The 22,214-nt window shown below is 43.9% G+C and overlaps 1 protein-coding gene across 2 annotated transcripts in view; it reads right to left on the minus strand.

Moving 5' to 3' along the window:
• Positions 1-22,214, minus strand: part of rsrc1 (arginine/serine-rich coiled-coil 1) — a 184,925-nt gene that overhangs the window by 67,649 nt on the left and 95,062 nt on the right. For both annotated transcript variants that reach the window (XM_052526198.1, XM_052526197.1), the window contains exon 6: positions 13,495-13,546. In XM_052526198.1, the coding sequence (XP_052382158.1) occupies positions 13,495-13,546 (52 nt within the window). The remainder of the gene's footprint in view (positions 1-13,494; positions 13,547-22,214) is intronic.

Below are 22,214 nucleotides of genomic sequence, written 5' to 3' on the forward strand. Positions count from 1 at the left end.
CCCGCCAACCCCTCTTTTTACACTTCTGCTACTGTTCATCATATATGTATAGTCACTTTAACAATACCTACATGTACATACTACCTCAATAAGCCTGACTAACATGTGTCTGTATATAGCCGTGCGACTCTTTTTTCAAATGTCTTTTTACTGTTGTTTTATTTCTTTATTTACCTACACACACACACAACTTTTTTTCCGCACCATTGGTTAGAGCCAATAAGTAAGCATTTCACTATAAGGTTTACACCTGTTGTGACAAATAAACTTTGATTTGATTTGACAACTTATAGCAAAGGATGTCAGAGACCTGGCAGTGAGGTGCCAGGACAACAACCTCTCATTCAAGGTGAGCAAGACAAAGGAGATGATCGTGGACTACACAAAAAGGAGGGGTGAACATGCCCCCATTCACACCAACGGGGCTGTAGTGGAGCGGATTGAGAGTTAAGTTCCTTGGTGTCCACATCACCAATAAACTATCATGGTCCAAACACACCAAGACAGTCGTGAAGAGGGTACGACAATGACGTTTCCCGCACAGGAGAAAATACTTGGCATGGCTCCCCAGATCCTCCAAATGTTCTACAGCTGCACCATCGAGAGCATCCTGACGGGTTACATCACCACCTGGTATGACAACTGCACAGCATACAACAGTAAGGCGCTACAGAGGGTAGTGTATATGGCCCAGTACATCACTGGGGCCAAGCTTCCTGCCATCCAGGACCTATATATTAGGTGGTGTCAGAGGAAGGTCCAAAAAATTGTCAAAGACTCCAGTCACCCAAGTCATAGACCGTTCTCTCTGCTACCACACTACAAGCCGTACCGGAGTCTAGGCTCCTTAACAGCTTCAACCCCCAAGCCATAAGACTGCTGAACAATTAAGTAACCACTTCACGGTAAGGTCTACCTACACCTGTTGTATTCGGTGCATGTGACAAATAAAATTTGATTTGTCATTCCACAACAAGAGAAGAAAACCAGCTCCATTCCCAGTCCTCCCTCCCGTATTACTCTATTAAGGAATCCTATCCCTCTATCCTTCTATTCCGCTATCCCTCCACCCATCCATCCCTTTATCCACCCACCCATCCCTCCATATGGGTATCAGTCAATGTGCCACAGTGTCAATCTCAATCAGTCTAATTCGGTTAAGTGCGTCTGGGGGGGGGGGTGCCCCCTCATCCTCTTTGATAAAAGCTTATTCAGGTATTTGGTGGGGCTGCGCGGCGGGCTGAGCACTTCTCCTTTGAAGGGCATAATTACGACTGTTGACTGGAACAGTGAGGTAATGGCACATAAATCCAGTCTGATCAATGGTTACAGGCCACAAATTACAGACTGTCACTCCTCTATTATCCTTTCAAATAATCACAGAACCAGCCTTTAACTGACGGGAGAGGAGGAATTCCGACGTCAAGGGGCTTTTTTTTTGCGATGTTGGGACAAATATGGTGGCAGAAAAACAATGTAGCTTGGGTTGTTGTCACAGAGGGGAATGAAGCGAAATTACTGGTTTAAGGAAACTGAAAAAAAGAGCATTGAATCAAATCGCTTGCTAGATATTTAAAAGGGAACTATCCTGTGTGATTTAGCAACTAAACATTGGAACTTCTTTATTCAATGGCTTTGGGTTGAAACATGACTGTATGTCCTCTCTCCGTGGGAACATACTCAAACTGATTATGAAAATATTCTGAATGTGAAGACTTGTGTGTCTTACTATTGCTCTTCACAAAACTATGACAGGACACCCTATCGAAAAGTTAATTTTACAAACCTGTATAATAATCAGAATCTGTTTTTCAGATCTCGTGTCAGTTCACTCAATGACTGATTATGACAATATTTTGAATGTGTGTGACTGGTCTTCTCAAAACTCAAACAGCTCCAATTCAAAGTTGTTGGATTTTTGCCACAATGTGGTTTATTTGCCACAATAATCATAATTTATTTTTCACCTCGTGACTGTTCAGGTACAGTGTGGAGTTCAGATATGGAGCATCATGTAAGGGGAAACCCCCCAAACCCCACACCTCAGATCAATTGCTCTCCCGATAATAATCCTGCTAGTACAAACTTATGATGACATAGTTACAGTTATTACAATGGGCTTCTCCTGCATTTGGAAGGTAGGAGGGGGACATATCTTCAAGGGAAATCCCTGGGTTGCGTTCCAAATGGCACCCCCCTTCCTGTGTAGTGCAAAAAGGTACCAGGCCCTGATCAATGTAGTGAACGACATACTGTAGGCAAAATGGTGCCTTTTTGGGACACAGACCTTGTGAGAGTGAGGTAGTAACTACTGTCTGAAGTTTGTGACAACCATGTCCAGAGTGCAGCTAATAATCACACAGCTTCAGCTATACCGTGTGACAGAGAGAAGGGGATGGAATTGTATGATTGTGATATAGGGACATCGTGAAGATAGAAAATGTACTGACAAGCAAAAAAAGGGAGAGGAAAGTGTGAGTGTGTGTATGTTCGGTGTGCATGTGCGTGTGTGTGGACGTGCGTGCGTGCGTATGTACAGTACCAGTCAAAAGTTTGGACACATTCAAGGATTTTTCTTTATTTTCTACATTGTAGAACTATGAAATAAAATATATTTTATATTTGAGATCCTTCAAAGTAGCCTCCCTTTGCCTTGATGACAGCTTTGCACACTCGTAGCATTCTCTCAACCAGCTTCATGAGGTAGTCACCTGGAATGCATTTCAATTAACAGGTGTGCTTTGTTAAAAGTTCATTTGTGGAATTTCATTCATTCGTAATGTGTTTGAGCTAATCAGTTGTGTTGTGACACGGTATAGGTGGAATACAGAAGACAGCCCTATTTGGTAAAAGACCAAGTGCATATTATGGCAAGAACAGCTCAAATAAGCAAAGAAAAACAACAGTCCATCATTACTTTAACACATGAAAGTCAGTCATAACAGAAAATTTCAAGAATTTTTACAGTGTCAAGAGCAGTCGCAAAAACCATCACGCAGTATGATTAAACTGGCTCTCATGAGGACCGCCACAGGAAAGGAAGAACCAGAGTTACCTCTGCTGCAGAGGATAAGTTCACTAGAGATAAACTGCACCTCAGATTGCAGCCCAAATAAATGCTTCACAGAGTTCAAGTAACAAACACATCTCAACATCAACTGTTCAGAGGAAACTGAGTAAATCAGGCCTTTGCTGCAAAGAAACCACTACTAAAGAACACCAATAATAAGAAGAGACTTGCTTGGGTGAAGAAACATGAGCTATGGACATTAGACTGGTGGAAATCATTCCTTTCGCCTGATGAGTCAACATTTGAGATTTTTGGTTCCACCCAAAAATTGTCCTTGTGAGACGCAGAGTAGGTGAACGGATGATCTCTGCATTGTGATTCACACTGTGAAGCATGGAGGAGGTGGAGTGATGGTGCTTTGCTGGGGACACTTTGATGGTGCTTTGCTGGGGTCAATGATGTATTTAGAATTCAAGGAATTCAATTTAACCAGCATGGCTATAAGCATTCTTCAGCGATATGCCATCCCATCTGATTTGCGCTTAATGGGACTAACATTTGTTTTTCAACAAGACAATGACCCAAAACACACCTCCAGGCTGTGTAAGGGCTATTTGACCAAAAAGGAGAGGGATGGAGTGCTACATCAGATGACCTGGCCTCCACAATCACCTAACCTCAACCCAATTGAGATGGTTTGGGATGAGTTGGACCGTAGAGTGAAGGAAAAGCAGTCAACGGGTGCTCAGCATATGTGGGAACTCCTTCAAGACTGTTGGAAAAGCATTCCTCATGAAGCTGGTTGAGAGAATGCCAAGAGTGTGCAAAGCTGTCATCAAGGCAAAAGGGTGGCTACTTTGAAGAATCTCAAATATAAAATATATTTTGATTTGTTTAACACTTTTTTGCTTACTACATGATTCCATGTGTTATTTGATAGTTTTGATGTCTTCACTATTATTCTACAATGAAGAAAAAAATACAAATAAAGAAAAATTTGTAGGTGTGTCCAAAATTTTGACTGGTATTGTTTGTGGAGAAGGGAGATGGATATAAAGGGAGTTAAATTAAAAAAGAAGAGAACAGAGAGAGATGCTCTGTCCTAGTGGTGTCTTAGCATCTTAGTTACCACTCCCTTCAGCCCTCTCTCGCCTTCACCCTGCTCCTCAACAAAGGGCGGCAGTTGCCTAAACGTGCCGAATTAGCCCATTAGTTCTAGAAGGGGGTGAGGTGACACCCCTCAATGTATGTGGTCTGTTCAGCCCACATCTGTTCGGGCCCTGCTAGCGGGCCACAGGACCCCTGGAGGGGCCCGAGACCCCTAATGCTCCCATTTACTGTGTAAGAATTAGTCAAATCACATGCCCCTAAGCCTCGACCTTGCTCTCTATATAGCCCTGTGTGTGTGTGTGTGTCTTGCTACTGCTTCGCCACCTATTTTGTTTTCAATCGCAAATCACCAAAGGGGAGTAGGGGACTCCCAACTTTCCCATTTAAAGACCTGTCTGCTTAGCACGCACGCACGCGCACACACACACAGTGAAAGACCATGTTAGTGTTCCAACTATAGCTAGCTATACCACTAGCAGTGAGGTATGGCCGCTGCCAAGTTCACCACTCTCCTCTGAAGAGATCTTAAGGAGTGTTTGTTTTCTCTGTCATCAATGGTTCCAATAGAGAAAAAAAGGTTTTGATGACCTTTAACCCCACTGGGTGTTCTGCAAACACGTCCTATTGATGAGGGGCTAAGGAGGGACTAGCGAGCAGTGGTTTATTTGAGTGGAAGCTGATAACTGCGTCCCAAATGGCACACACAGAGCTCTGGTCAAAAGTAGTGCACTATGTGAGTAGGTTGCCATTTAGGATGCAAGCCTTAATGCAATAGAGGAGCTGATAGATCAGGGAGGACAAGTGTAGAAGTGCACATGGATGTGTTGGTGTGCATGTGTCTATGCGCATGTCTTAAGAGTGAGATATTACTTGAGTGTTTGCCTGTGCGCGTGCCTGTACATGCGCACCTGTGTATGATGTACCCGCATGTGTACGCCATGTGCGTATGTGTGTTTGTGTACACGTACACATATGGGTCTTTCTATAACCTAGGGTACAGTGAAGATTTCCTATGCCGGACAACTTGTTAAAGCTGTTGATAAGTATTTTTTTCATGTCATTACATTAAGATATAAGGGGGCTCATATCTAGTCAATAAAATTCACAACTTTATCATGGTTGGTGTCTTGACAGATTGTCCAAAATCATGTGACATAAAACATTACTTTCCTGGCAGTGTAAGTTGTCCTATCATATATTCAATTGAACACTACGAATGCTGGATCTAGCTGTCAGACAGTTTTATTTTATAGAGATCTCAGAAATGCTGTGTAACTATCACAATGCTGTGTAAAGTCACCGTATCTTGATACTTAAAACTGAAATTGATACGGTCATTAACGTGGTTCTTCAATCATTTTGCATCATACTTGTGTCCAGTTATTTACGGTTGATATTTTCACACATCATCATCTGATCCAGGAAGGAATTTTCCGAATTACAGTCAAGTAATGAACAGCTGCGAGGACACCCCGAGTGCTGGAAAAAAAGGTGTTAGTGAGGAATGTCCAGAATATGTTGGTGTCTCATTCGTTACGCTGTTGAAGACAGTTGTGCCTGGATCCACGTTGGATCTAATGTCCCTAGCCAATTGATGTTGATCATCATATGTTGTTCTCCGCATGGGGCGGAAGGGTAGCCTAGTGGTTAGCGTTGGACTAGTAACCGGAAGGTTGCAAGTTCAAACCCCTGAGCTGATAAGGTACAAATCTGTCGTTCTGCCCCTGAACAGGCAGTTAACCCACTGTTCCTAGGCAGTCATTGAAAATAAATATTTGTTCTTAACTGACTTGCTTAGTTAAATAAAGGTCAAATAAATCAAATAAAATTTACAGCAGGGTCTCATTGGATTTAACAGGGAAAGCGTCAAAGTAATGTGTTCATGTTTTCATGCCTCGGATTGGACACCAAGTCTATTGTGCACAATTGGGTAGGATAAACTATTGTACAACACCCAACGCTATTCCTAGGACACCAAATTACAGTGCATAGCCTAGTGTGCTTATTCACAATATGAAAAATACATTTTGGTTTCCATGGTACACCTGCAATTTGGCTCGAAGTAGCCTACTTGAATTTGGAGCTCAGAAATTCAAGTATTGGAATAGGCCTACCTTGAAAATCAGACATTTTCTCAATTTGGTGCTTGAAAAGTCCTTGTTGCCAATTTACAAGTTCTCCTGCTTCCTTATAATCATCTGGGATAAGATTTTTTATGTGTTTTTGTGAAAGATGGCCACTTATGTTTGTTTCCTACCATTTCAATTGAAGGGTGTTGCGATACTCTGTTGCGGTAAAACCACGTGTGGTTATTATGAGGAAGACAACATCGAATGTTGGCTACAACTTGGCTTCCCATACAAATCCTAACATTAAAAAAGGTACCTGGTTTTTTGGTCACTTTCTCATTCTAAAAACATTGATGGTGAGATTCAAATGGTGAGATTATTGTCACCGCTACTCATGGCTTTATTATGTGTGCCTGTGTCGGCCACATAAGCGTCAGAAAATGGCCATGCATGCATCCAATCTATTTAGGCAATGTCCATATTATTCTCACATATTTTAGAATGCAATGCTAATTTGATTATCAATGCATTGGCAAGGCCTTAAAAAAAACATTATTTTTAAAGTGGTAATTGGACAACTTTCTTGGACTTTTCTGCATGTATTTTTTGGGGAGGGTTCTATATTAGGCCCTATACGTACAATTACATAAATTGCACAATTTTAGGACATTGAGGTCCTTGACAACTACAATAAAGTGCTTGAAAAAGTCCCTGAAATTCATTGAATTTGACATGCCAATGTCTGTTTGAACCCTGCTTAAAGGACGTATAGTTCTATGCAGTTTAAATATAGGTGAAGTTATTTGCATATATTCACTTTTATTCCTCCAAGTACACATGTGGAACTGCATGAAAATCCTTTTTTAATTTTGTTTCAAACTCTTTTGAAATGTTTATCCCGATGTCACACATTGGCCACATTATTTACCGAAAGACCCATATGTGTGTTCACGTGCATGTGTGTATTGGTGTGTCTTTCAGAAGGAGTATTGACAGCCACTCTGGGTGGAGGGTGGAGAGTAGAATAGAGGCACATGTGTCTGAGGGGAGTGAGCAACAGAAGGCCATCTAAAGGCCTAATGTTGACACTGGGGATTAGTGGGCAAAGACACAGACAGGGAGAAATATCACGCTACACAGGGCATATGTGGGAACCTGGCACTACAGACACACAAACATACTTGCACGTGTACAAAAACACACATAACGCGACTATCGCACACACACACATTGTTTTTGGGAAAAAATAAATCCTCTGAATCTTGAATCGATTAGATTAGTGCGTGTGTGTGTGCGTGATTGAGAGAGGAATAGCCGAAAAAACAAGGGGTGTGGATGAAGCCCCCCCAGCTCAATGCTCAGGCCAGGCAGGAAGTGACCCATAAACATATCTTTCCAGCTCTTTCATAGGGGGCCAGTGTTGCCCCCCTACTACCCACCTCCTGGCCCTCCCTTACCACCCCCCAGGCCTCAGTGAGCATTAAGCGGGCCAGCGGCCCAGCCGAGAGCGCTCATTACAGGCCCACAGAGCCCACAGAGCTCCCGCTCAACAAAGGCCTGAGAGGCTTTAGCCAGGGGATGATCTGCTTTCTACTGACTAGAGAGAGTCCTGGAGTCCATCGAGTGACAAAGAGAGGCGCAGAGGGGAGGAGGGGGGAGGGAGAGTGAGCGGGTGGCTTTAAGGATCTCTGGGGAGGCAGGAGGGAGAGCGAGAGAGAGAGAGCGAAAGACTGGCGGCCGCTCAGAGAGGAGAGGAGGAAAGGAGGAGAGAGCAGGGGCTTATGTGACCGTGGGCAGGCGACAACGTCAGGACATTAACATTCACAAACCTCCAACATCTGCTCTACCATACTCACTGGAACAAAGACAGAGAGTGAGCGATGGAGGGAGAGCGAGAAAAGGGGAGGGAGAGAGAGAGAGAAAAGGAGAGGGAGGGAGAAAGAGAGAGATGGGAGGAAACAGAGTGAGAGAAACAAGTTGAGAGAAAGACAATGAGAGAGATGGCATATACAGAAGAATGAGAGGGTGAGAACGGGAGATGGTTCATTTTTGGACTCTGTCATCATCCTGCATGTGCTTCCCTATCAATTAGAGTATCCACTCAGCGGCTAAAAGGGTGAATGGAGTAGAGACAACAGATGCTCCTGATGTAATGACAAATTCATAAACACACACACTGACAAATGCACGCACGCAAGTACAAACACACACACGTGAATGGCTCACATGCACAGACAGTGTAAACACTGAGCTAATGGAATGGGTGAGGACAGGCCATGCTCATTACAGACATTATAATTACAAGGCCTAGCTTCTGGTGATCAGTCAGGGCCTGCAGTGCAGATGGACCCTAGAATAGTCTGTGTGTGTGTGTTTTTTTGCGTGTGCGTGTGCGTGTGTGTGTGTGTGTGTGTGTGTGTGTGTGTGTGTGTGTGTGTGTGTGTGTGTGTGTGTGTGTGTGTGTGTGTTTTTGTGCATGTGTCCCCAAATTCACCAGACCACACCTAAATAGTAGGATCCATCCTTACCTCAGCCCTCATAATATATATGTGTCCCACCTGGCACCCCATTCTACAAAATGTGGAAAAAGTGAAGGGGTATGAATACTTTCCAAATGCATAAGGAATTATGCATTCGGAAAGTATGCAGACCCCTTCACTTTTTCCACATTTTGTTACATTACAGCCTTATTTTAAAATGGATTAAATTAATGTTTCTCTCTCATCAATCTATACACAATATCCCATAATGACAAAAATAAAAACTGAAATATCACATTTATATAATTCAGACCCTTTACTCAGTAGTTTGTTGAATCACCTTTGGTAGCGAATACAGCCTTGAGTCTTCTTGGGTATGACGCTACGAGCTTGGCACACCTGTATTTGGGGAGTTTCTCCCATTCATCTCTGCAGATCCTCTCTGTCAGGTTGGATGGGGAGCGTCGCTGGACAGCTATTTTCAGGTCCCTCCAGAGATGTTCGATCAGGTTTCAGTCCGGGCGACTCAAGAACATTCAGAGACTTGTCCTGAAGCCACTCCTGTGTTGTCTTGGCTGTGTGCTTCGGGTCGTTGTCCTGTTGGAAGGTCAAACTTCACCCGAGTCTGAGGTCCTGGGCGCTCTGGAGCAGATTTTCATTAATGAACTCTGTACTTTGCTCTGTTCATCTTTGCCTCGATCCTGACTAGTCTCCCAGTCCCTGCTGCCTAAAAACATCCCCAAAGCATGATGCTGCCACCACCATGCTTCACCGTAAGGATGGTGTCAGGTTTCCTCCAGGCCAAAGAGTTCAATATTGGTTTCATCAGACCAGCGAATCTTGTTTCTCATGGTCAGAGAGACTTTAGGCAAACTCCAAGCAGGCTGTCATGTGCCTTTTACTGAGGAGTGGATTCCATCTGGCCACTCTACCATAAAGGCCTGATGGGTGGAGTGCTGCAGAGATGGTTGTCCTTCTGGACGACCCTCCCACTGTCTGCCCGAATTCTTTCTCTCTGCTCTTGTTTTCCATAATAGGATGTCAGTGGGTGGAGCTGTGAGGGTCGTCAGCTAAATAGGACACACCTGGGCTCGGGTGTGTCCCGAGGATAAATCCACCTTCCCCCATACATCGAAGAGGCTCTCTCCACGCAGACACACCGTTCGGTTTTTGTTGTGGCATTTTGAAGCTTCTTTGTGTTAGTTTATTTCGGCACCTCTCAACACCCCTCATTATCACCATCTATGCATGCATCCACTCACTTACACTACTGGCTACACACACCATTGTCATTTGTATACAGGTTACTTTATTTAATAAATATATTTTTGTTATTTCTTTATCTCCGCGTTGTCTCGCGTTGTCTCCCTCTTTGTTATGGCCAATGAGCCTTCCATTTAAGAATGATGGAGGTCACTGTGTTTTGGGGGACTTTCAATGCTGCAGAAATGTTTTGGTACCCTTCCCCAGATCTGTGCCTCAACACAATCCTGTCTCGGAGCTCAACGGACAATTCCTTCGACCTCATGGCTTGGTGACATGCACTGTCAACTGTGGGACCCTATATAGGCCGGTGTGTTCCAATCAATTGAATTTACCACAGGTGGACTCCAATCAAGTTGTAGAAACATCTCAAGGATGAACAATGAAAACAGGATGCACCTGAGCTCAATTTCGAGCCTCTTGGCAAAGGGTCTGAATACTTATGGAAATAAGGTATTTAAAAAATATATATAATACCACCACCACAAACACACACAGACAGACTTGTCCAGCTGTGTGTCATCCCTCTCTGACCTGAGAGGAAGTGGAACGTCCATTGGATCGGCAGTGCAGGTGTCAGAACTGGCCTTACCTCAAGAGACACTGTCTGTCCCAAATGGCACCAGATTCCCTATATAGTGCACTACTAAAGAAATAGGGCACCTATAGGCCCTGGTCAAAAGTCGTGCACTATGTAGGAGAACAGGTTGCCGTTTGAGACGCAACCACTGCCTTGGTGAGAAGGCCTGGGAAGGAATGGAGGGAAACACAGCCTAAAGCCAAGCATGGCCCAGCTCACCGGATAACCACCAGTTAGAGAAGAGAGAGAGAAAGGGGGGAACGAGAAAAAAATAGTAAATTAAAGAGAAGAGAGAGAGATCCAAGATCCTGCCCAAATCTGAGAAGGCGTCAGAGGAATGATGGCAACATTAGAATGTCGACTAAAAGAGTGAGGCGGCCGGCTTCCTTTCTATTGGGTCATACAAGGCTTATTACGGATGTGGTTCTGTGGAGAGAAGAGGAAAGCCAGAGACACGGTGGGTGCATTAAACACGCTGTGTGTGTGCGCATCTGGCCGTCTGTTATCTGCTCTGCTGCCCAGAGGTGAACTGCACTTAAACCCGGGGTTCTTTTATGACGGCCCGCTGGCATTAGGAGTACATTAGTATCGCCTGGGGGGGGGCTGGAGGTCGTGAGTCTCTAATAATGTGCACACAAGCTCACACACGGACGCACACACACGGACTATAGCCTCTCTCCCAGACAGAGACAGGCATCACTATTAGCACACAGTCATGCAGGCGAGGCCAGGGAGACGATAGGAGCCTGCTATCCACTGATACTCAGGAGTAACGTTCACGTCCAGTGACACTCACTGTCAGCCTATGATCTACACACACACTCACCAGACAACGTTATGGGGCTGGAAAGATGATGATGACATTAAGGTAAATACTGTTGATTCTACAGGTAGAGTAAGTACATTTCACAGAATAGTATAGAGAAGACAGAGTTTTCCCTTAAACTCCTGGCCCTCCATTAAAAAGACACTTGCAGACACTTTTCCAGGCAAAGATTGAGCCTGGTCCTAGACTCATGGAGGTGATCTATTGAGTATGCATTTAACAGGGAGACAAGTCTTCATCTGTGTCTGGGACAAAGCACCGAAGTTATTTGCTAACTAATTCAGTGGTAGTTGCCTTACTGGCCTACCACCACCAGCGTAGTGTTTAAAAATTCCCAGAAATACCAGTTGGAAGATTCCTGGATTTAGAACGCAATAACCAGGAGATCCGGGAATTATCCAAATAGGATTTCTGAAAAACATGGTTAAAAGTAGTGCACTATAAGGGGGAGACAGACAGGTTGTGTTGCCGTGTCAGTGTCCATATTAACTCCATAGTAACCACAGGCCTCTGATCAGCAGCAGTGACAGTACCATATAAACACAAATTACTCAACTCCAGACACTCAACATAGCAGCACCATTCATATCCAACGGAAATTAGGAAAACATGGAGAGACTGGGGAGGCTGGCCAGCATTCATCCTCTTGCTCTCTCTTTCACTCTTTTCCTTGCCTTCTCTTTCTCTTCCCTCTCTTTCCCTCGTTTCCTTCCTCTCTTTCCCTCGTTTCCTTCCTCCCTCTTTCCCTCGTTTCCTTCCTCCCTCTTTCGCTCGTTTCCTTCCTTCCTCCCTTTCCCTCGTTTCCTTCCTCTCTTTCCCTCGTTTCCTTCCTCCCTCTTTCCCTCGTTTCCTTCCTCCCTCTTTCGCTCGTTTCCTTCCTTCCTCCCTCCCTCTTTCCTTCGTTTCCTTCCTCCCTCTTTCCCTCGTTTCCTTCCTCCCTCTTTCCCTCGTTTCCTTCCTCCCTCCCCTTTCCTTCGTTTCCTTCCTCCCTCCCTCTTTCCTTCGTTTCCTTCCTTCCTCCCTCCCCCTTTCCTTCGTTTCCTTCCTCCCTCCCTCTTTCCCTCATTTCCTTCCTCCCCCTTTCCCTCGCTTCCTTCCTCACTCTTTTCCTCGTTTCCTTCCTCACTCTTTCCCTCGTTTCCTTCCTCTCTTTCCCTAGTTTCCTTCCTCTCTTTCCCTAGTTTCCTTCCTCTCTTTCCCTCGTTTCCTTGCACTGTCTCTAAATCTTTCTTTCTGCCTCCTCTCTTTCTCACTCCCTCCTCACCTCTACTCCTCTCTCTACCTCCCTTTCTCATCTCCCCCTCTCCCTATTTAGTGTGATGTCACAAGTTCCACAAGGTTGTGTGTGTGTGTGTGTGTGTGTATGTATGTATGTGTCTGTCTGTATGGGACTTGGATGTTTAGGATGTCTTTCACAGGCCTGTGCAGCAGACAGGGGTGGGTGGTTCTGAAATGATGCATGGCTGTCGGGGCCTTTCATATGTTTCCTGTGACGCAGACACACACACACAAACCTAATTGCACTCACACACACACACACTCTCTCTCTCTCCCTCACATAAAAAAACATGGGGCCTGACAGCCAGGCCTGACTGTAAACACGTCGCAGTGGTTTCCCTCTGCGCAATTTCAGCCCGTCACATCTGGTTCACAATATGACTCCTCAAAACACAAGAGTGTAATGTACACACAGCTCAGATGATGAAATATGACTTATGCGTGTTTGAAAGGCGCTCGCCTACAGGAAGAACATGGGCCGGAAGTAGTGGAGACTGGGGAGGCTAGAGTGAGTGAGTGAGTGAGTGAGTGAGTGAGTGAGTGAGTGAGTGAGTGAGTGAGTGAGTGAGTGAGTGAGTGAGTGAGTGACGCATTGGAAAGAATTTACAAAAAAAAAACAGAGCAAACTAGAACGCTATTTGGCCCTAAACAAGGGCCAAATATGAATGTATGAAGTAGTGTGAAAGTATGAAAAGGTGTGAATGTATGTACACACTACTTACTGTAAGTCGCTCGAGTTAATAGCGTCTGCTAAATTACCAAAAAGGGCAAAAGTATTGCTGTGTAAATTTGAAGAGGTAATTATATGGGCAGAAGTGTGTTTCCTCGATACAGGATAGGGTGCCTGTGTAAGGACTGTACTTGGATCAGCCACTGACCTGCAGCCTGGAGCACCAGCTGGAGTCGAGCCCTGGCCTGTTCTGCAGGTGTCTGCAAGAGAGAAGAGAAAAAAACCTTTAGAATCACACTGGATAGCTTTAACACTGCTATAATTTATTCAGTGTTTATTCGTTACTATAATTTTCCAATATATTTTTCAATTAATACGGGAAAAAAATATTTAGTGTGTTTTTTTTTCCCGGTGTCTGAAACATATTCTCTGGTGTGAACATTTAACACTTAACTAGCCTTATGTATAAATAGCTTTTTTCAGTTGTGGTTATTACTTATTTGGAGTACAATGATTACACCCCTATGGCCCTTGGAACTTGACGGAGGAGCGTTTACTGTGGGTTTCAGACGAGAGTCAACAGAACAGCACACTGGGGGCAGAGCATCTGCAGCACCACCAAATAAAAAGCACTTTTCTCTCTCTGAAAAGCGACGCGCTCAAGGGGTATGAAAGGAAAGATGAAAGAAAAGCGGCAGTAACAAGTCTTTCGAGAGAAGAAAAACACAGCACATTTAAGTGGGAGATATAAAAGAGTCATGATAGTTCTGTCCTGTAGTGGGTGTGTGGGTGTGAATTTGAACATATGAGTATACATGTGGGAGCATGTGTGTGCTTGCGTATGCATAGGTGTGTGTGTGTGTGTGTGTGTGTGTGTGTGTGTGTGTGTGTGTGTGTGTGTGTGTGTGTGTGTGTGTGTGTGTGTGTGTGTTTGCGTGCGTGCGTGCGTATGCATAGGTGTGTGTGCCTGCGTGTGTGTGTGTGTGTGCTTGCTGCTTTGACAGCTGTATCAGGAGGCGGGCTGAGCAGCGTTTTGACATGCCTCAAAGGGCCGGGTGTAATTCCAATATCTCTGCTATTAGATTTGAGAAGTCTTAATTGTCAAGGAAGAATGATAGTCATCGGGGTGAAAGTGTTATAAAGCCCGGCCCGCTGCTTCAGATTGCTCTCTGGGAAGCAAGGTGCGGTCTTGTTATACTGCAAGCCACAAACGCGCACACAAACAGACACACACACACACACAGGATGTGTAGGATTAGAGGAGAAATTAAATGCTAATGGGATGGAATTCGAATGTGGTGCCTGGGAGTATCATTTAGCGGGCGAGAGAGGTGCGGGCCCCACCGCTGACAGCCCGCCATGCATTCTCCTCATCTCGCATAAATTTGATTTATCAAACTGTAAACTTGTCACTTTGTAAAAAACGTCACTTTTCGTGGCAGCCGGGAAAATATAATGACCCCCTTTAATGTAAAAGTGTCACTCGGCTATGTCTTAGATGACAAACACGTCAACCCCCCCCCCCCCATCTCTTGATATAAAGAAACTTGATATTCCCCACCTTTTTAAAAACATGGGTTAGTCTCCGAGTGGGTCTTTGAGAGTGGCGGTGTGCAGGGTTTTGTTCCCGTTGGTGGAGGTGACAGTGTGGATCAAACTCAGTAGGACTGGGACTGTCAGACAGCTGTAATTATCAATCAGCCTGGGAGAGATGACTGAGTGGCAGGAGAACACCCAGGGCCCAAACATACACACAAGGGCGCCCGCGCCCACCCCTACACCCACCCACACGGACTGTGACGATACCAGTATTGCAATATTTCTTCCATGGCAAAAACTTCAACACGAAGCAGACCAAACTCTTTGGTCCTTTTAAACACCTGCTGTATATAAAATATTGCGTGCTATAGCTTGGAAAATAAATAAATGTGACTCTGGATGACAACATAATGTTTGTTTCCTACATTAGGGCTGTTTTCCTAAAGAAGTTAAGTCCACTTCGTGTTTTGTTTCCTTGCCACAACACTAACAAGCACAACCCCCCCACCATCCAGTACAACAGTGATTACAATAACACTTCGTCGTGATGCATAACAACCAGTCGGCAGAAACATCACAGAGCTTAAGTTGTCCTGGATAATAATGGTGCATTTCAATCAACTTAGTTACAGTCATTAAAACCATTTTTTTTTTCTTTAAAGCCATTTGTTTACATTGCCCCCCAGGCTTCTGCCATATAACACCATGTGTATTTACACACGGGGAAGAAAAGAAGAGGGAAATGATATAAAGAATAGCCGGCCCCTGTTTGGTTCGTAACGTGACAAATGCAGAGCTTAATATAACAGTTAAATAAACATGTCAAATGATGAAAATGGATCCTGTGCCAAGAAAGCGCGTGGCTTGGCGCGGCAGTTATTCCAGTTGAGTTCCAATCAAAGTTACTCGATGGCCAGGAGAACAGAGATACTGACAGAGGTAAAGAGAGAGTGAGAAAGAGAGACAGTGGGGGAGACAGAGGCTGAAAGAGGAAGGGAGAGGGAGAAAGATTACATTGATTTAACAACAGGACAAAATACAAACCCTCCAACCAAAAAACGCCTGTTGTGTTGATGGTATCCTCAATGAAATTATAAAATATACAGGCCACAATTTCCAATTGGCTATACTTAAACCATTTAACAACATCCTTAGCTCTGGCATCTTCCCCAATAGTTGGAACCAAGGACCGATATGCGTCAACAGCAACCTTGGGGAAATCCTTTGCATTATCATTATCACAGCAGACTCGTACATTTCCTCAGTGAAAACAATGTACTGAGCAAATGTCAAATTGGCTTTTTACCAAATTACCGTATGACAGACCACATATTCACCCTGGACACCCTAATTGACAAACAAACAAACAAACCAAAACAAAGGCAAAGTCTTCTCATGCTTTGTTGATTTTGACTCAATTTGGCATGAGGATCTGCTATACAAATTGATGGAAAGTGGTGTTGGGGGAAAACATACGACATTATAAAATCCATGTACACAAACAATAAGTACAGGAGCATGGGGTGAGACAGGGATTCAGCTTAAGCCCAACCCTCTTCAACATATATATCAACGAATTGGCGATGGCACTAGAACAGTCTGCATCACCCAGCCTTACCATGCGAGAATCTGAAGTCAAATGTCTACTGTTTCTGATGATCTGGTGCTTCTGTCCAACCAAGGAGGGCCTACAGCAGCACCTAGATCTTCTGCACAGATTCTGTCAGACCTGAGCCCTGACAGTAGATCTCAGTAAGACAAAAGAATCGTGTTCCAAAAAAGGTCCAGTTGCCAGGACCACGAATACAGATTTAATCTAGACACCGTTGCCATAGAGCACACAAAAAATTATACTTACCTCGACCTAAACATCAGCGCCACAGGTAACTTCCACAAAGTTGTGAACGAGCTGAGAGGCAAGGCAAGAAGGGACTTCTCTGCCATCAAAGGGAACATAAGATTTGACATACTAATTAGGACCTGGCTCAAAATACTTTAATCAGTTATAGAACCCATTGCGCCCTTTATGGTTGTAAAGTCTGGGGTCCGCTCACCAACCAAAAATTAACAAAATGGGATAAACACCAAATTGAGAATCCGCATGCAGAATTCTACAAAAAATAACCTCTGTGTACAACGTAAAACACCAAATAATGCACCCAGAGCAAAATTAGGCCAATACCCACTAATTATCCAAATCCAGAAAAGAGCCATTAAATTATACAACCACCTAAAAGGAAGCAATTCCCAAACCTTCCCATCACCTACAAAGAGATGAACCTGTTCACAAACAGACCCCACATGGCCACAGGACAGCAACACAATTAGACCCAACCAAATCATGAGAAAATAATTTTAAAAATTACTTGACACATTGGAAAGAATTAACAAAAAAAACTGAGCAAACTAGAATGCTATTTGGCCCTAAACACAGAGTACACAGTGGCAGAATACTGGACCACTGTGACTGATGCAAAATTAAGGAAAGCTTTGACAATGTACAGACTCAGTGAGCATAGCCTTGCTATTGAGAAAGGCCGCCAAAGGCAGACCAGTTTCTCAAGAGAAGACAGGCTATGTGCACACTGCCCACAAAATGAGGTGGAAACTGAGCTGCACTTCCTAACCTCCTGCCAAATCTATGACCATATTAGAGAGACATATTTCCCTCAGCTAACACATATCCACAAAAAAATTGAAAACCCAATTTTGATAAACTCCCAATGTGTGCAATCACAGCAGCTAGATTTGTGACCTGTTGCCACAAGAAAAGGGCAACCAGTAAAGAACAAACACCATTTAAATACAATGCAAATGTATGTTAATTTATTTAATTTTTTGTACTATTTGCACATATGACATTTGAAATGTGTTTATTCTTTTTGGAACTTTTGTGAGTGTAATGTTTACTGTTCATTTATATTGTTGATTTCACTTTTGTTTATTATCTCCTTCACTTGCTTTGGCGATGTTATCATGTTTCCCATGCCAATAAAGCCCTTAAATTGAAATTGAATTGAGAGAGAGAAAAAGAGAGAGAAAGAGAGAGAACAAAAAAGAAAGAGCAATAGGGAGAGAGCTTAACTGACCAAGACAAAGTAGGCCTAAATGACGCACACGCCCAGACATGCCTTTAAACACAAACCGACTAAACATATCAAGCAAACATTCTAATACACAGCCAATGGAATCCAATAGCTTCATACAATATACTGTTTTTTTGTGTTGGACTGTCTAAAACATGTCCTCTAAATGACCTTGTAACAAAATGCATTTTATAGTTAATTGAACACTGAGGGGTATATATGCAGCGTCAGGTACAAGGCCAGAGCCTCCCAGCTGTGTCTGTATTTGTGATACATCTGTCATCCCTATCTGACATCAATGAGCTCAATCACAAAAAGGCTTGTTTGCGCCACAACCTGTTCAATTGCTCTCTCATTCAACCAATCTACTACAATGCCTTCACCTTTGATCCTTGATCCAACTTTCATTTTGATGCTTGCCCGTGTGTGTGTGTGTGTGTGTGTGTGTGTGTGTGTGTGTGTGTGTGTGTGTGTGTGTGTGTGTGTGTGTGTGTGTGTGTGTGTGTGTGTGTGTGTGTGTGTGTGTGTGTGTGTGTGTGTGTGTGTGTGTGTGTGTGTGTGTGTGTGTGTGTGTGTGTGTGTGTGTGTGTGTACCATGCTCTCTCTGGCTTAGGTAGAGCACAGACCACAGGCTCTTCTGCGTCCGTATTTCACACAGACAGCCAACGAACGAGAGAGAGAGAGAATGAGCGAGAACAAATGAGAGAACGCGATTCATTCTGCGTAATTCATTAACAATAAAAAAAATATAAACCTTTAATTGTCCTCCCCAGAGGCAACGCTCGCCTCCCAAACTTCCAAACCTCCAGCTGGGTCCCTGCGATGCCCGCTGCATCTGAAATTGCTTGGCCCTTCAATTAGACTCTGGCCAATCAAACGGCAATAAAAAAAACAGTAGAAAGAGAGGAAAAAAAGAGAGGTAGAGTAGCCCAGTTTGTCTCTCTCTCCCTCCTTCGTGAAAAATCACACCATGAGAGCCGCAGGGGCGAGTGTGTGTGTGTGTGTGTGTGTGTGTGTGTGTGTGTGTGTGTGTGTGTGTGTGTGTGTGTGTGTGTGTGTGTGTGTGTGTGTGTGTGTGTGTGTGTGTGTGTGTGTGTGTGTGTGTGTGTGTGTGTGTGTGTTTGTGCGTGCGCGTGGCCCGCCCAACAAGAGAAAAAGTTTCACTTCTCCTCCTCACAACTCCCCGCAGATGAAAAGCAGGAGAACGGGGAGAGAGAGAGCGAGAGGGAGAGCGAAAGGGAAAAGAGGCTTTCATGTCGTTTTAATGGTTGTCTGATTGTTGTTATTGTCGTTTCAAATGGGGGGGCGACGCCATCTGACAGCCTGATCAGATCCTGGTTTGATTGACAGGAGCCCGGGAGAACAGTCCTGCTGTGACCCGCCTCTCACCGGTACACACATCCTCTCTGTTACAGAGCACACATCTAACCTGCCTCACTCACTTACACACACACACACGTTTATTTTACTATGCCTTATGGGGAGAAACAATAGATTCTAATTCAAAATCTTATTTTCCCTTAAACCTGACCCTAACTTTAACCCCAAACCTAAAATAGCCGTTTTCCTTGTAAGGACCGGCAAAATGTCCTCACTTTCCTTGGTTTACTATTCTAGTGAGGACTTCTGGTACTCAGAAGTATAGTAAAACAGGAGCATACACACAAACATGTAGGCGGGAACACAAACACCCCCCACAGATAGACAATCACCAGATAATCACCAAACTAAACACAATTTCAATAGATTAAACCTGTGAACACCTGGAGTAGATGTATCGGCGTCATTTAGATTTAGTTCAGGGTTTCGTTACTTCAGGGCTCGAGGTACAGCTAACCACCACTTTAGATAGCTACTGTGTGTTAAACAAGAAAAATGTATTTGTTCAACTATAAAAATGTGTGTTCAAGGTTAAATAAAGCCTATAGTGTGAAGAGCAGGGTGTGAGGGCAGGGAGGAGGATGGTGTGTGTGTGTGTGTCCATGCGTTCGTTCATGTATGCACATCTACGCGCCTGTGTGTACTTGCGTGTGTGTTCATCCAGGTGTAGGGGCCTAAATGAGGAGGGGTGGAGGTCCATCTATGCAGGACCTGGTAGACCTGGTAGGGGCCTCTTCTCCCTCTCTCTCTCTGCTGCTCCAGTCCTCCAGCCTCCCTCTAGTCTATTATCTCCACACACAGAGGACACTGATCCGCTCGGCAGCCTAAGCCAATTACACACACACTCATCATCAGGTTCACGTGCCATCAGGTTTGCACCTCTCGCTCTAACCCGCTCTCTCTCTCCAGGTCTGTCTGGCGTGAGGCCCTCTTCTTGGTCACAGCAGTGGGGATTTCTCTCCATTGTCTCAGCGGATCCTCTGGCTGACCGTGTAAAGACAGTGAAAGGTCCTTTCATCCCTCCCTGCCACCTCCCCTCTCTCTTCTTCTACACCACCCCTTGCTCTATCACTATCCCTCTCTCTTCCACTCTCTACCTCCCCTCTGTTCCCACCTCTCCCTCTATCCCTCCAGTATTTATCTCTGTTCTTCTCACCCATAGACAACCAGTACCAGTGGGTTGAGTGGGAGACTTAAGCCATTATTCCAGCTTCAGTCTCCTAGCAAACCGATCAGACGGCCAAAAAAAAAACAGGTTAAGACTCAACTGGCACCCTATTCCCTATGTAGTGCACTACTTTTGACCATGGGTGCTATTTGGGACTCAGATTGACATTTTCATTTTAATTTGAGTCATTTAGCAGAGCGACTTACAGGAGCAAGTGGGGTTAAGTGCCTTGTTCAAGGACAAATCAACAGATTTGGGATTTGAACCAGCAACTTTTTGGTTAATTTAGGTTACTGGCCCAACGCGCTTAACCACCAGGCTACCTGCCGACCCATGCATCTTGGCACGCGTCATTTCACTCACTTTACATGAAAAACTAAATCCAAATGTGAATATTATTATAATATAATATTATTCTTCCACTTCTTTTACTGTATGTACAGGTCACTGCCAAAATAATAGAAACACTTGAGTAACTTAGGGATACAAAATATATTGAAAGCAGGTGCTTCCAGAGTTAACTAAGGGGGCAGACCATTATTTTAGCTACCATGGCTATGTCCCCGGTGCATGAGTGGTCAGTGAACGGTTAGATGAGCATGAAAACGATGTAAACCTGGCTGTCTCAGCCACCAGATCTCAACCCAATTTGACATACGGGAAACTCCTATATACTCATGCAGTTACCTGTATATATACTAGAGGTCGACCGATTATGATTTTTCAACGCCGATACCGATTATTGTGGGGCCAAAAAAAAGCAGATACCGACTAATCGTACATTTTTTTTAACATTTATTTGTAATAATGACAATTACAACAATACTGAATGAACACTTATTTTAACTTAATATAATACATCAATAAAAATCCATTTAGCCTCAAATAAATAATGAAACATGTTCAATTTGGTTTAAATAACGCAAAAACAAAGTGTTGGAGAAGAAAGTAAAAGTGCAATATGTGCCATGTAAAAAAGCTAACGTTTAAGTTCCTTGCTCAGAACATGAGAACATGTGAAAGCTGGTGGTTCCTTTTGAAATGAGTCTTCAATATTCCCAGGTAAGAAGTTTTAGGTTGTAGTTAATATAGTAGTTTAGGACTATTTCTCTCTATACCGTTTGTATTTCATATACCTTTGACTATTGGATGTTCTTATAGGCACTTTAGTATTGCCAGTGAAACAGTATAGCTTCCGCCTCTCTCCTCGCCCCTACCTGGGCTCGAACCAGGAACACATCGACAACAGCCACCCTCGAAGCATCGTTAACCATTGCTCCACAAAATCCGCGGCCCTTGCAGAGCAAGTTGAACAACTACTCCAAGTCTCAGAGCGAGTGACGTTTGAAACGCTATTAGCGCGCACCCCACTAAACTAGCTAGCCATTTCACATCGGTTACAACAGCCTAATTTCGGGAGTTGATAGGCTTGAAGTCATAAACAGCTCAATGCTTGGAGCATTGCGAAGAGCTGCTGGCAAAACGCACAAAAGTGCTGTTTGAATGAATGCTTACGAGCCTGCTGCTGCCTACATCGCTCAGTCAGACTGCTCTAACAAATATCAAATCATAGACTTAATTATAACATAATAACACACAGAAATACGAGCCTTTGGTCATTAATATGGTCGAATGCGGAAACTATCATTTCGAAAACAAAACGTTTATTATTTCAGTGAAATCGTTCCGTATTTTATCTAGCGGGTGGCATCCCTAAGTCTAATATTGCTGTTACATTGTACAACCTTCAATGTT

The sequence above is a fragment of the Oncorhynchus keta genome, chromosome 1 (assembly GCF_023373465.1).
Source record: "Oncorhynchus keta strain PuntledgeMale-10-30-2019 chromosome 1, Oket_V2, whole genome shotgun sequence".
Classification (NCBI taxonomy): Eukaryota; Metazoa; Chordata; class Actinopteri; order Salmoniformes; family Salmonidae; genus Oncorhynchus; species Oncorhynchus keta.